This window comes from Quercus lobata, chromosome 2 (genome assembly GCF_001633185.2).
Source record: "Quercus lobata isolate SW786 chromosome 2, ValleyOak3.0 Primary Assembly, whole genome shotgun sequence".
Lineage (NCBI taxonomy): Eukaryota > Viridiplantae > Streptophyta > Magnoliopsida > Fagales > Fagaceae > Quercus > Quercus lobata.
The window spans coordinates 29,295,114-29,310,617 of NC_044905.1; the positions used below are offsets into that span (position 1 = coordinate 29,295,114).

Consider the following 15,504-nt stretch of genomic DNA (forward strand, 5'->3'; position numbering starts at 1 on the left):
AAGTAGAACGGTTTATAAACAACTTGGTTTATTTATAAACATACACAAAACAAAACAAAAAGACATACTTATTTTATTTTTTTCACTAATTTTGTTTCCTCACTATTTTGAGTATTTGACCCGTCCAAGGGTCCAGGAAGGAACCCGTTGGACACTCTGCGTTTACCACACAACTGAAGAAGCAGCCCAAGTTGCTCAGAAAATCCAATTCCCACCCTTAAAAAATAAAAATAAAAAAGAATCCAAATACCAAAACTTCACATAAATACCAAACAAACAATTCCCAATTCCATAGAATTCCACAAAGAATTTCATTTCATTCAAAAACAGAAGTCCCAAACTCAGCATATCAAAAAAGTTTCAGTCTTTTCCACACGCAAATTCAATTTCCGAACACTGTTTCTGAATTCCTTAAGTTTTGGTTTTAGAGTTTGAGTTTAGAGACAAAGAAGAAGATGAGGCTGTTGAAGGTGGCAACGTGTAATCTGAACCAATGGGCCATGGATTTCGATTGCAACTTGAAGCAAATCAAGGAGTCCATATCCATGGCCAAGCAAGCCGGTGCAGTCATTCGTCTCGGTCCCGAGCTCGAGGTTACTGGTTATGGCTGCGAAGACCATTTCTTGGAGCTCGATACCGTTTCTCATGCGTAACTTTCTCTCTCTCTCTCTCTCTCTCTTTTTTGGTTACTGTAATATAACACACACATATGATATTTATGTATATATTGTTTGTGGGTTTTGCTTTTGAATTCTTGGTTTTTTTTTTTTTTTTTTTTTTGGGAAAAGAAGTAAACTTGGAGCTCAATTTGGAAGCGTGTGGAAAATGGTTTGATTTTGTTGCTGCTATATTATACTATCATGGGTCAGTTAGAGCTGGTCTAGCTCTTTTTATTAATGTTATATCACCTAATAACTTATCTTAATATTTTAAAAGTATTACGGTTAGATTACATATTCTTTTATTATTAACACGTACCAAATTTTTTCTTAATTGGTGGGTCAAGATTAAGTTTTATGCAGTGTAAATTTTCTTTAATGTTACACGACATAATAACTTTTTATTGGATTGATATTTTTAAAATTTGGATTACATACACTTTTTGTGCTAACACACGTGCCAATTTCTGTTTCAATTTGAATGTTTTTTATTTTTTTATTGTTAAACCCATTTTTGTATATAATTTTAAAGTTCAAAAAACTTGAAATTTAAACATTTTATAGATGATGAAGTTGTTGATATATGATAATCTTCATATTTTTGCATGCATGCAGGGTCTATAGAGACGATGTAATCCAATAGTAAATTTTAAAAAACCAATAGAAAGTTATTGAGTGTGTTTGTATTGCTTTTGATTCTTTAGTTTTTGTTTAGAAAAGTATTAAAATTGGTCAGTTTAGAAGGAAGTATATGGAAAAGGGTGTGAATTTTGTGGAGCATAGGCTTTGAGTGAGTAAATTTATGTGTTAAATCGAATTAGTTTGTTGGTTGATTTGGCAGATGGGGTAAGAACAAAAGCTTCCACTGAATTTATATCAGAATCATTAATATTTAGTAGTGGGGTAAAGCTTATAAAAAAAAAGTAGTGGGGTAAAGAATTGGAAAACCATGAATAGAAGAGGGTGTTATTGAATTTTATTGATGAATGATGCCATACTTATTTTGCTGATTCAGCGTACACGAATTGTTGAGATTCTGACTATCATGTTCTTCTTTGACTAATTGATATGTGAAAGCGTTTTCTTTTTGTAAGAAGATATTTTGGTTAACTGCTGATGGCAATGCTTGATGTGATTGCAGATGGGAGTGTTTGAAAGATATTTTACTGGGCGATTGGACTGATGGCATATTGTGCAGCATCGGTATGCCTGTCATCAAAGGATCGGAGCGTTACAATTGTCAAGTTCTATGTTTTAACAGAAAAATTATTATGATTCGCCCAAAGATGTGGCTTGCAAATGATGGAAATTACAGGGAGCTTCGTTGGTTCACAGCATGGAAGCAAAAAGACCAACTTGTGGACTTTCAGCTTCCAATTGAAATTTCTGAGCATATATCACAAAAGTCAGTGCCTTTTGGTAATGGATTCATTCAGTTTCTAGACACGTAAGTGACAACATTACTAGCACTGGTCCTGGTTAGAGTATTTAGTCTTTTGTCAGAACTTATGCCACCTGTTGCTTTTGTAATTATGTGGTCAAGCAAGACCGAATAATAGAACGTAGTGTCACTACACATAGCCCCTATTTTCCACATTTTCTTATGAAGACATTAGATGGAAAATTTCAATGCTTCATTCTCCCTATAGAAGTTCTCTCATTGAGAAATCCCATAGATGCATAATATCAACTAATTACTTTTTTTTTTCCTTTTTTTCTATAAGTATAACGTCAACTAATTACAAAACTCATGAACAGATGAACATTATTAAAAAAAATTTGTTGGGGATGCGGGATCTGTGTGGTCCACATATAATTTTGTTGTATGCTTTTATGCATGTCAGGATGTATGGAAGATTGATAATTTTTATGAGCTTCTCACTTATATCAGAAATTGAAAGTTAAATGTCAAGTATTTTTTTGCCTTGTTAGAGCTGTTGCGGCTGAAGTTTGTGAAGAGCTTTATAGTCCTGTTCCTCCTCATGCTGACCTTGCACTGAATGGGGTTGAAGTGTTTATGAATGCAAGTGGAAGTCACCATCAACTAAGGAAGCTTGATATTCGCCTTCGTGCTATTATAGGTGCTACTCATACTCGAGGAGGGGTTTACATGTACAGCAATCACCAAGGATGTGATGGCAGTCGTCTTTACTATGGTACATAACTATATCTTAGTTGAATTGACATTTGTACTTCATTCACTTACTACTTAATATGAAATACATATTGGACTTTGTTTTCTTATATGTAGACATTCTATCTACCGTTTGATGCTTATTTTGGTTTCCCTCTTTTGTAAACCCACTACTTGATACATACCTTATTTGTGGCAGATGGATGTTCTTGCATTGTTGTAAATGGAGATGTGGTTGCTCAAGGCTCACAGTTTTCTTTGAAGGATATTGAGATTGTGGTTGCTCAAGTTGATCTAGATGCGGTATGCAACATCTTGTGTGTGTGTGTGTGTGCTCGCGTGTGCGAGCGCAAGCATATCAGAAGGCACTATATGACATTCATTTGATAGTGTGGATTGGTTTTACCATTGTATTTGCTACTTTGAAAATGAATCACCTGTTGATGCTCTTCCTAAATATTCAAAGACATTTATGTGTTGCATCAATACTATTACACTTTTATATTTTCCTGTCACCCTTTTAATGTATAATCTGTTTGAGCATGAACTGGTTGTTATTGGTGACTGTTAAGTAAATTTTCCATACAAACAACTTAACAGGTCTGTGAAAATAGGCACCTATTTGGATAATCATGCTGTTAATCTGATATTCATTCTATCGATTCAAATTTGTGGCATTTCTTGTGATTATAACCTTCTGTTGTAAATATAAACAATTAACTTGTGTTTCCTTAACTTATGTGCTTGATGTCAGGTTGCTAGTCTTAGAGGATCTATAAGCAGCTTTCAAGAGCAAGCAAGTCGCAAAACCATAGTTCCTTCAGTGGCAGTACCATACAAGCTTTCTCAGTCTTTTAACCTGAAAATGTGTCCTTCCAGTCCACTTGAGGTTTGTTCCTGGCCCAGCAAGGACTTATTTTACTGATCTCGTGTATTGGGATGAAGGCTTTACTTATAAACAGTTGCATTTAGCAGTCTTGCACCCACTTGGAGATTTTCTGAAATTTTAATTTTAATTTTTATATTACTTTTAGTTTTATAATTTTTGTAAGAATTATTATTTTAACAAGCGTTGTATGATCATTCTAAAACCAAGCACTTACTAAATTGAACATGATTCAGATTAAGTATCACTGTCCTGAGGAGGAAATAGCCTTTGGACCTAGTTGCTGGTTATGGGATTATTTACGAAGGAGCGGTGCTTCTGGTTTTTTGCTTCCTCTTTCTGGTGGAGCAGATAGCTCCTCTGTAGCTGCAATAGTTGGTTGCATGTGCCAGCTTGTCGTAAAAGGTCAGTTTTAATAAGCATAGCACATTGATGCTGCAATCTTGTATGATGCATTTCATATATGTGTTCCCTCTCAACTTTTGATTTAAATAATTTAGGCACTACATGCTACATTTGGTGTAAAATGACTATTATTTGGAATGTGTGACTGGGGTATGTGATCATTTACATGCTTTTGTTAAACATTAGATGTGTAGATTGTTAACCTCTCAATTTCATTTCCTTTGATATTGAGTTTTGGATGTAGCTTTTTTTTTAGCTGAAAGTTGGTTAAAGTATAGTTGGACCTAGAAAAAGTGAGGCTTTAAAAAATTGTACCTAAGTAAATATGCTAAAAGAAAAGGCTTGTTCTGAACAAACACTAAATAATCATACAAAACTAATGAAAAGCTATAAACGGTTTCAATGAGCCAATTCAATAGCCAGGGCTGTTTAACATGCCATAGATTTCTGAGTGCAAGAAGCTGAATGCAATTAGGTAGATAAAAAAGTGATAATATGAAGATTTGTAGCAAAAAGTACGTGTTATTGCATGGAGAGGATATTGTGTTGAATTGATCAATTTGTCTTCCAGCTTTCTCAATCATGAAACCATTGGTCTAGGGCTCAGAAAGTGTAACTTATTTGTTTTGGGGGGGGGGGGGGGGGGGGGGTGTTTCCTGGCAGTATCTTCCCTGGCTACTGCAATGATTACTAGGGCTGCAACAAAGGCAGAGAAAGATTGACCTATTTTTACAACCCTGAACCAAGTATTGTATCTTCTGATTATGATACATTAAATGGTAATGCACATTTGCTTGCAGAAATAGCAAATGGGGATGAAAAAGTCAAAGCTGATGCTATACGAATTGGGAATTATACTGATGGACAGTTTCCTACTGACAGCAGAGAATTTGCAAAGCGCCTATTTTACACAGTATTTATGGGATCTGAAAACAGGTTGGCCCACGCACAGAATAGAATGGTTCTTATAGCATCATTTGCTTTTGTTGAAATTGTGTTAACTTTGCAGTTCTGAAGCCACAAAGTCACGAGCAAAGGTACTAGCAGATGAGATTGGCTCATGGCATCTTGATGTTTCCATAGATGGGGTTGTTTCTGCACTTCTATCTTTGTTTCAAACTCTTACAGGAAAGCGACTGCGCTATAAGGTAAAAGGATTTCTGATATGCTTGTGGTGAAAGACTATTACAATTGCTATATAATCCACTTATCAAAAAAAGAAAAAGAAAAAGAAAAAACAGTTACTATATAATCCATTCGTTCCAATTATATTGCTTGTTAATACACAATAATTCTGGGTCATCAATACTTATCAAAAGATTTTGGGTCATCAATAAGGGTGCCATTTCTGGCATACATTGTTACAAGTTCTATATAATCCATTAGGTCCAATTATGTTTCTTTTTTAATGCACTATAATTTTCAGTCATCAATCAAATCTTTATGTTTGCTTGGCTACACCTTTCCATTGAAATTTTATTTTAATGCCATACAGAGAATGTGTGTGTGTGCGTGTGTATTTTTAATACTTTTGTGTTGTACAATTTTTTTGGGGGGTTTGGGGGGGATTTGAGAGCTTGGTTTATGCTTTTCATATTGGGCCTTCTGCTTTGGGGAGTAACGAAATTTTGTAGCAAATTCACGTTACAAAGTGTAAGTAATTATATTCTAATTATTCTTCAATCTATTTTTATTTTTATTTTTTTACAGGTAGATGGCGGATCTAACATTGAGAACTTAGGTTTGCAGAACATTCAAGCTCGAATCAGAATGGTGCTAGCTTTTATGTTAGCATCACTCTTGCCGTGGGTGCACAACAAACCTGGATTTTATCTTGTTTTGGGTAGCTCCAATGTGGACGAAGCATTGCGTGGTTACCTAACAAAGGTAATATTCATTTTAACTTTAGTTAAAAGTTAGATATTAATTACACAACCTTCTTTCAAATAGTGAACTTGTTAACAAGTCAACCTTCTGTCAGTGTGCATTTACTTTTAACTCATCTATGTCTAAACTGTGATGTCCGTTTCTTCTTCTTTCAACTTCTCCCCACCCCCCCCCCCCCCCCCCCCCCCCCCCCCAACCCCAAATGTGCAGCAACCTCTCTTGTATAGTTAGTATATTTTTATTTCCCAAACTTTGGCTGGACCTAGTTAAACCAGGTTTTTTTGTACCCTCCCATCTCAGAGGGAGCAAGCCAACTTTGTGACATATGAAACAAAAGAGTTAGTTGTGAGGGATTCCTCTATTCTGTATAATGTTGATTTGCCTAGATGCTTTTACAATTCAATCATATAAGAACTCAATTTTATCTCAATTCTGTTTTATTTCAATTATATGAACTCATGTCTATCCCTTTCACACAGTATGATTGCAGCTCTGCAGATATTAATCCAATTGGAAGTATTAGTAAGCAGGATCTTCGGTCATTTCTCCGATGGGCTGCCACCCATCTTGGATACTCATCTTTGGCGGATATTGAAGCAGCCCCACCAACGGCTGAACTGGAGCCTATACGCGCCAACTACAGTCAGGTAATGGATTTACTTTCATCTGCCTATACATTTTTTTTAATATTGAAAACAGTGGGTCAAAGATATAAGTTAAAGGGATGAATAAGTCATTCTCATCATCATTTTTTTTCTTTCTGGTAAGTCTAATTCTTTGTTCTATAAAACAGTTAGATGAAGTGGACATGGGAATGACATACGAGGAACTCTCTGTCTATGGAAGGTTGCGGAAAATTTTCCGATGTGGTCCAGTATCTATGTTCAAGGTCTGTTTCTGTTTCCCTGTTTATCCCATAAATGAATCTCACGGAGCTTCATTGGTTTTCCTTCTCTCAAATTAATCTGTGATAGGAACTAGAAGTGTTGTGATACCATGACTCAATTTCTTGCTTGCTTTGGCACAGCAGGGAATACTCTTTATGATGTCTCCTATTCTAAGTTGTCTTTAAACAGATTTTGTGTTGATGTCTAAATTTTAGAGGTAAAATAAAAATTATTATAATAACTTCATCTGATCTGAAGGTGCAATATGAATACACTGAATATTTACTTGAAAATAATAATCTTAACAATTATGTATAATTATAAGTTAAACATCTTCAAGATCATACCAGGGGCTTGGATCCTGCACTCTGTGATTTTCTCATTAAGTTTTCTTGGATTCTACCTTGATCATTTTTTGTGTTTTTAGTTCTTTAGAAATGGGACCAGAGATTTGGCAGGCAGAGTTACTGGCCACTAGCAGAGACCCTCTGTTATGCTTGTTTATGATGCCATTGGATGAAGGAAATAATCAGATATCTAAATAAGCTGAATTTTCCAATCTTGAGCTCAAAACTCTTTTACATGATTTCTTTTCACATGGGTGGCAGATTCAACACTATGCCTCAATTTCATTTCCTAGTTTTATTGTTACCAAACCTTCTTGGCTTTTCTCTGCGGTGGTTTTCCAGTTTTTTATTTATTTTTAATTGCCCCCTTATAATCTCTTGATACATGTACCTTTAAAGAAAAGAAAGAATAAAATGAAAAATTCATTGGAGTAATAGTGTTGGTTATGAGTCCTCTTTCTTTATATGTGCTTTTATTGGATGACTTGTTATATTACCAAATCTATAAGGTTGTTGGATCCAATTGACATTTTTGTCTCTGATGCCCATAAGCACTCATCAGTTCTGATACTATTTTTCTTATTGCAGAACCTCTGCTACAGATGGGGTGCAAGATTAACTCCATTGGAGGTGGCTGATAAAGTGAAACACTTCTTCAAGTACTATTCCATCAACCGACACAAAATGACAGTTTTGACACCTTCATATCATGCTGAGGTAAGTTGACCTAAGAGAGCAAGGTCCAGAGTTTTAAATTTCCAGCTTGGAAACTTCTAGTAAAAAACCGCGTTGTATTTATCTTAATCCAGTAAGAGCTTACACCTTTCTAAACTACATGCAGAGTTATTCACCAGAGGATAATAGGTTTGACCTTCGCCAATTTCTCTACAATGCAAGATGGCCATATCAATTCCGCAAGATTGATGAACTTGTGCAAGAGTTAGATGGCAACAAAGTTGCCATTGAAGAAGACCATGAAAAGTTGGGAGCTATATCACATGGTGGAGGTGGAATGGGAGTTGCTGCAGCAGGCTCAGGCAATCCAAATGTTGGTATTTAATTGAAACAAACCTTCTTGTGAACTAAATTGGTACAAATAGATTTGTCTATTTTATTTCTTGATACACTGGTTTACATGATGAAATTGTGACCAGTTAATGCGTTTTCATGGGTAATTGCCGCCCCTAACAGTTGTATTGATTTTGCCTCACCTCAAGGCTATTGTACATTTATTCATTGATTTAAATAAAAACAATTCCAACTCTTTCTTATCCTGCAAAGGTATCAGGATTCAAATGAAAGTAACTTTGAAAAAACCTAGAATGAGCTGATTTAAATTCATGTAATTAACAACTGGAATTGTGGTTTAGTGGTATCCGGTTCCCTATATATCACAAAGAACAAAGGGTAAAAGTTAACCAAATTCAGCTAGCAGCTTCAAAACAGGTCCGTTGTAAGCCCTGCCTTGGCTATGGTCAAAGGCTACTTTAGCACTTAGTGGACTCTGAACACTGGAGGTTTGGTTTAAAAGAAATGGGTGTTGCTCCATTGCTCATGTCCCTACTTCCATTCCCTGGCATTTTGTTTTCCTAACCGGCTTATGGAGCCTTTGGATACACAGGAACGGGATTATTTTTAGCAATAAAGCTCTGAAACCCGGGCTCCACCAAATTTGTATTAGCAAGACGGTGGAGTTTTCTGCCATTCTGCCTACTTCTCTTTCTTCTCTAGTTCGGACAGTCATTCAAGTCAAGTGGAATAAACCTTTCCTGGGCTGGTTCAAACTAAATGGATTGTTTATGGGAATACTGGCCCAGCAGGATGTGGAGGAATTATTCATGATGATTGGGGTAATTGGGTGAAAGGCTACTCAAGGTCCATTGGCAAAGCATTAGCTGAAATTTGGGCACTGCTAGACGGTCTTGGTCTAGGGAAAGATCTAGTAATCACTCATCTTATTTTTGGAAACCGCTTATTTTGCTAAAATTGAAAATTTTTTATTGAAAGTATGTAGAAAAAAGTTAAAAGCTAACTTTTAGAGCAATGAGACTCACTTTAGGAAGAAAAATAAGCTAAAAAGGAAAATAAGCTAACTTTTTCTCAAATTCCAAACGCAAAGCACAAGAGCTTGTTTTGCTTCTCAAAAATAAGCATTCACCCAATTTACTATTCCAGAATGTCATAACTGATTGTAGGAATATCAACCAAGATTTCCATTTCTGGAATCTCGAGCATGTTTTCTGTAAAACCAACAGATGTGTTGATGCTTTTGCAGAGGCTGTTTTCAAGTGGCTGATTTTATTTTGTATAAGGAACCTCCTCCTGATGTTTTGTTTTTGTTGGAGTTTGATAACTCTGATACTCATTCGAGTTGGTTTGTAAGGACTTAGTTATGTTAGTGTATTCGTATGTTACCCAAAAAAAAAAAAAAAAAAAAAAAAAAAAAAGTGAACATTAGTCCAAATTCTTTGCTACCAAAAATATAGAAAAACGATGGAATTGGGAGCAAATGTAGCTATGTAATCAAGGGCTAAAGTAAGACCTGGGTGATTTTTGGCATTTAACTGAGTAAAAGATGCAAAAATGATTCAACTCTGCTTACAATATTTAATCAATAGTATCACCTGCAGAATTGACTTAGTGGTAAGAAACTTTCATGACCTATTACCTTGCGAGTTTGAGATTGTGGGTTCGAGTAGTAACAAGCCCCATTATGGTGCGGGTGGTCCCCAAGCCATTCATGAGTAGGATTTAAGTGAGCCAAGAGCAATGATTACACCTGTGAGCTCTTTTTTTTTTTTTTTATTAAAAAAATAAAAGAAAATAAAGATTCAATCAACACCTCACAGCACAATGGGAATGATTCTTCTCTAGCAAGAGAATGATGCAATCCTTATGATTGACATAGGAGATTCCATGGAAACTCTTCCACCGGAAAAAAAACATTCTTCCAAACTGACCAGCAAGTAAAACTTCACTTGTCACTTCACAATTTCAAGGTCCCCACTACCACCCGGAATCAACAGCCAACATTGCATGTGTTACCAGTTATCTTCTGAGAGATCTCTTCAAGAAATCTACCGGTTCTGGGCATTTAAAATTAGCCACCCTTTCCTTGCGCATTGCAATTTGATAACAAGCCATAGTGGTCTGAAGTTTGTCCATGGGAGACTATTCTTATTGGTGTGCAGAAAAAAAGAATCTGACACAACTGGCTGCAACCATTGCTGGGATAAAAACTAAGGCATAATTCATCTCTAGAATTTTCATGGAGGTTATGAGGGTTTTTGTTATGTCTCAAGATCACGTGGAGCCCAATGGGAATCACGTGCAGTCAAGTGGTGAAAATAGTTGCAGAAAGTGGCTAGAGATAAGAATTATAAGAAGATAAGGATATTGCCTCCAGTTTAGATGTTATCGTTTGAATTATTATTGATTGTTATTTGAATTAGGATTGTGATTGAATTATGAATTAGGATAAGGAGCTATCTTGCGATAGGCTCTGTTAGATAGGATTTGGGTTATCTCTTGTATTTGAATTCCAATCCATCTTGTATTTAAGAGCATGAAGTGAAATAAGAGGAAAGCAGAACTTTAATCCCAGATATCTCTCTCTTTCCCTATAATTTCTAGGAGGGTAGTCGCCTTGAATTAGACTAAGTTATCCATTAGATTGCAGTTTACCGCAGTTTTTCAGTGCTCTGCGGAGAAATGAGTTTTCTTGCAGGTCATCAGGTAGAGAGATGCAGACAGCAGAGTAGCAACCAAAGCTTTCTAGACCTTGTTCTGGTCCTTTGTTCCTTTTTTCTTCTTCTTCTTTTTTTTTTTTTCTTTTTTTTTTAATCTTATCTTTTCCTTGTCCTTCATAAACCGTTTGGCCCAACTTGGATAGATTGATTGCATATATAGCCAGACCCAAATTAATGAGGTCTGAGAATGATTCAACTGAGATCTGTCCCAAAAACCATAGGCACGAGAAATCACAAGTAGAAGACTTAGAAAAGGTTGCTTTTAACATAAAAAGAAACAAATACAAGTAAAATTACTAATACCGAAAGACCTGAAAGTATCTTCACCTCAAAAAACAAGCGAAGTAGGGGAAAATTTCGTTCTTCCCCCCTCAACTTCCCACCACCAGAAAAATTACAGTAAATGTCTCATTGTTCTAATTCTATATCCTCAATCTCAGTTTCTCATTCCTGCTTCCTCAGCAGTACTAAAATGAAATTAAAGATGTCTAAAGCTCATCATGTGAATCATCATCCTCCGCTGATTCTGACTCACCTCCTGGGGCACCACCTGACCTCTGATAAACAGCGGTGATGATTGGGTTACAAACGGCTTCCACCTCTTTGAGCTTCTCATCGTAGTCCTCTTTCTCGGCACTCTGGTTGTCATCAAGCCATTCAAGGGCATCCTTCACAGCGGTTTCAATTTTTTCCTTTTCATCTTCCTCAAGCTTGTCAGCAAGCTTGTCTTTGTCGCTGACCTGGTTTTTCATGTTGTAGACATAGGTCTCCAGGCTGTTACGAGCATCAATCCTTTCCTTCACCTTCTTGTCTTCTTCAGCAAACTCCTCTGCTTCACGAACCATACGGTCAATCTCCTCCTGACTGAGGCGACCCTTGTCGTTTGTGATGGTGATCTTCTCTGATTTACCAGTGCCCTTGTCTTCTGCCTTGACGTTTAGGATACCATTTGCATCAACTTCAAATGTGACTTCAATTTGAGGGGTTCCCCTGTTAAAGAATGAGATAACGTTAAGCCAAGGCAAACATTTGAGGCATACTTTAAAGTAAGATTAACAAAGGCAGAAAAGCAAACCTTGGGGCTGGAGGAATTCCTGAAAGATCAAATTTCCCAAGATTCCTACAATCCTTTGTGAGACTCCTTTCACCTTCAAAGACCTGATATCAAAACAGGAGCATCTCATATAAGATTTACCCAGTTCTAGACAGCAACACTTAATTTGGGGTGATATATTCCAAACTTCAAGAATTGGAAGACAAGCAAATGAGCATAAAAAGAACCATACCTGAATGGAGACAGTAGTCTGCTGGTCCTGGTAAGTAGTGAAAACCTGAGATTTCTTTGTTGGGATAACAGTATTTCTTGGAATCAATTTGGTCATCACTCCACCAACAGTTTCAATTCCGAGGGTCAGGGGAGCCACATCCAGGAGAAGGATATCTGCACCCAGAATACCACATGAAATAATTGTCAATGCTTCCAATATAGTTCATCTAAAGTCTCTTTGGCAATGTATAATAACACTTCAAAAGATACCATATTTGATAGCATACTAACAGAAAATGAAAAATAATACCTTTGGTTTCTTCACCACCCTCTCCACTCAAGATGCTTCCTTGTACAGCAGCACCATAAGCAACTGCCTCATCTGGGTTCACACCCTTGTTTGGTTCCTTCCCATCAAAGTAGTCCTTAAGAAGCTGTTGTACCTTTGGAATCCTAGTGCTTCCACCAACAAGAACAATCTCATCAATCTGATTCTTCTCCAATCCAGCATCATCCATAGCCTTCTTCACAGGTCCCATAGTCTTTCTGAACAAATCATTGTTCAGCTCCTCAAACCGAGCTCGGGTCAATGGTTCAGAGAAGTCAACACCATCAAAAAGTGATTCAATCTCCACACGGACTTGATGCTGGCTACTAAGAGCTCTCTTGGCACGCTCAGCTTCCCTTCTGAGCTTCCCAAGAGCTCTGTTGTCCTTGCTGATGTCCTTGTTATGCTTTTTCTTAATCAATTTGATGAAGTACTCCATAATTCTCATATCGAAGTCCTCACCTACAAGGGAATAAACCTTTGCTTTTTAGCACACAATTTCAACTTCTACTGATAATAGCGAAGCAACAAGACAACTTACTATAAAAACTTTTCAGAATTTCAAGGCTATTTTCTCACACAAAACATGAACTTCTTTTGCACCACCCAAAAAATATTCTAGATATTTCAACATCTAGTTATACACAATATCAGTCCCTCTGAATTTTGTTATTCATTCCAAGTCCACGTATTTCTTGCAGTTGAAGTTATCATATTTTCCACATAAATTAAGAGAGGCACATTTACTACCAAATCGAAGAAAAACCCTATATACACGTATCCAAGAACAGATATAATATACTTCTCCTATATAGTGCATGCGTTTTACCACATGAAAATTTATAAAAGAATAAAACACTGACTAAGAAGGCACATTCTCACCTCCAAGATGAGTGTCTCCATTGGTGGCAAGAACCTCAAAAACACCATTATCAATTGTCAAGATACTGACATCGAATGTCCCACCACCAAGGTCAAAGACAAGGATGTTCTTCTCACCACCCTTCTTGTCCAAACCATATGCGATAGCGGCTGCGGTTGGTTCATTGATAATTCTGGCAACATTCAATCCAGCAATAACACCTGCATCCTTGGTAGCCTGCCTCTGGGCATCATTAAAGTATGCTGCATATTGAACACAAAATACCAATGAGTAAAGCTAAAATTAACCAGAGTGTCAAAATCATAAATTCTACATGGTAATTGGGGAAAGTGCTAGGTTACAATTAAGCATTACTCACCAGGAACTGTGACCACGGCATCCTTGATTTTCTTCCCAAGGAATGCTTCAGCTGTTTCCTTCATCTTAGTCAGAATCATAGCACTGATCTCCTCAGGGCTGAAAACCTTGGTCTCACCATCCTTGATCCGTACTTGAATGTAAGGCTTTCCATCCTTGTTCACAATCTTGTATGGAACAAGTTTCATGTCCTTTTGAACCTCCTTGTCCTCAAACCTGTCAAGGAGGGGAAAATATCAGTTACTACACAATGATTCCTTACCGACTCAAACAATGGTAAACCAACGAGTAAAAGATGCATTACTTTCTTCCGATAAGTCTCTTGACGTCAAAGATGGTCCTCTCGGCGTTAACAGCTGCCTGGTTCTTTGCAGCCTCACCGATCAGTCTTTCGCTGTCAGTGAAAGCAACCCACGATGGGGTGATACGGTTACCTTGGTCATTGGCTATGATTTCAACATGGCCGTTCTTGTAAACACCAACACACGAATAAGTTGTGCCAAGATCAATGCCAATAACTGTTCCCAACTTGGTGGCTTCCTCTTTTGCAATAGAAATTGCAAAGAGACATCCTGGTATGCCCCAAGCAACATTGTTAATTACCAATTTAAATACACATTCCAACATTTTTCAACCATAACTTTCAATCACAACAAAAATCAAAGCAAGAAATAACCATTTCATGACACAAGCACATATCACTCAAACACATACATGGCACAATATTAAATCACACGTGCTTGTATTTATTCACGTAAATTACATGCATTTGGTGGATTCAGAACCCACGACGAAAATGACATTTGAGCCAAAGCTCATTGGCTATATGTGCTTTTATTTAAAATTCATAAGTCATCCATAAGATCATCACGTCTTTTACCCGATCAATCCTAAGAAGATATTGATTAAAGGATTGAATTCTCAATACTAATACCATTGCTATAATAACTCTATCACCATTTCCTAATTCTCTTGATTGATCAATACACGTCAAACTAAGCTTGATTAACAATCCTAATCAATCTCAGTCCCATCCAATTTCTCCATAAATTAATTTTCTTTTTCTTTTTTTGGTAAGTGATTACAAACTAATATTCACTAATCACAAAGTACGAAAATTCTGAAAATTTTAAAAATTAGTAAAATAAAAAATAAAAAAAATTCAAGCACACATTTTCTTCATACATGCATATTCAAACCAAAATTTCAAATGCTACGCTTTCTAAGAACATAGCGATATAACTTCGGATCCAATACGCACAAAAATCCACTAAACTCCGATCAGATCTAATACTAGTCACTACAATAAAAATAAAGCTTTCGAGCTAGAATTAACAATTAAGTTCGCTCAAACACAACAAAAACGACCAAATCAAAGCCAGATCTACCGCATTTTCAGTCACAAAATCGCAAACCAGTAAAGAGAATCAGATCTAAGCCATGGAGAAGAAAAAAAGAAAGAAAGATCAGTTACCAAAGAAAACGATTGCTAGTACAACAAGAGTCCCGCGTGCTCTCCACGAGCCAGCCATTTCGTCGCGTCAAACAACTCTTCTCTTTTTCTCTCTCTCTCTCTCGCTCTCGCTTTCTCTGTGTTTTTTCTCTGTGAGATTCAAAGTGGAGCTGTGTGAAAATGTTATATAAGAGTTTGAAATGGGTTTCGGAGATTGGCTTTTGCTAAGTCTTTGTTCTCTTAATAGAACCGCGCGTGCCTG

General features: G+C 36.7%; 2 protein-coding genes across 2 annotated transcripts; one reads left to right on the plus strand and one right to left on the minus strand.

The window, feature by feature from the left end:
• Positions 1-182: 182 nt before the first annotated feature.
• On the plus strand, positions 183-8,479 carry LOC115975231 (glutamine-dependent NAD(+) synthetase). The gene is made up of 13 exons (XM_031095935.1): positions 183-649; positions 1,801-2,106; positions 2,592-2,815; positions 2,993-3,096; positions 3,548-3,682; positions 3,916-4,084; positions 4,885-5,020; positions 5,094-5,232; positions 5,795-5,971; positions 6,451-6,618; positions 6,765-6,860; positions 7,794-7,922; positions 8,047-8,479. Exons 1-13 carry the CDS (start codon positions 456-458, stop codon positions 8,263-8,265), a joined length of 2,196 nt encoding a protein of 731 aa, XP_030951795.1. The 5' UTR covers positions 183-455; the 3' UTR covers positions 8,266-8,479.
• Positions 8,480-11,192: 2,713 nt separating this feature from the next.
• Positions 11,193-15,504, minus strand: LOC115975232 (luminal-binding protein 5). Its single transcript, XM_031095936.1, has 8 exons — positions 15,264-15,504; positions 14,094-14,361; positions 13,791-14,005; positions 13,432-13,674; positions 12,532-13,011; positions 12,241-12,395; positions 12,030-12,112; positions 11,193-11,944 (listed from the first exon to the last, which is right to left on the minus strand). The coding sequence occupies exons 1-8, from the start codon at positions 15,319-15,321 to the stop codon at positions 11,443-11,445; spliced, it is 2,004 nt and encodes a 667-aa protein (XP_030951796.1). The 5' UTR covers positions 15,322-15,504; the 3' UTR covers positions 11,193-11,442.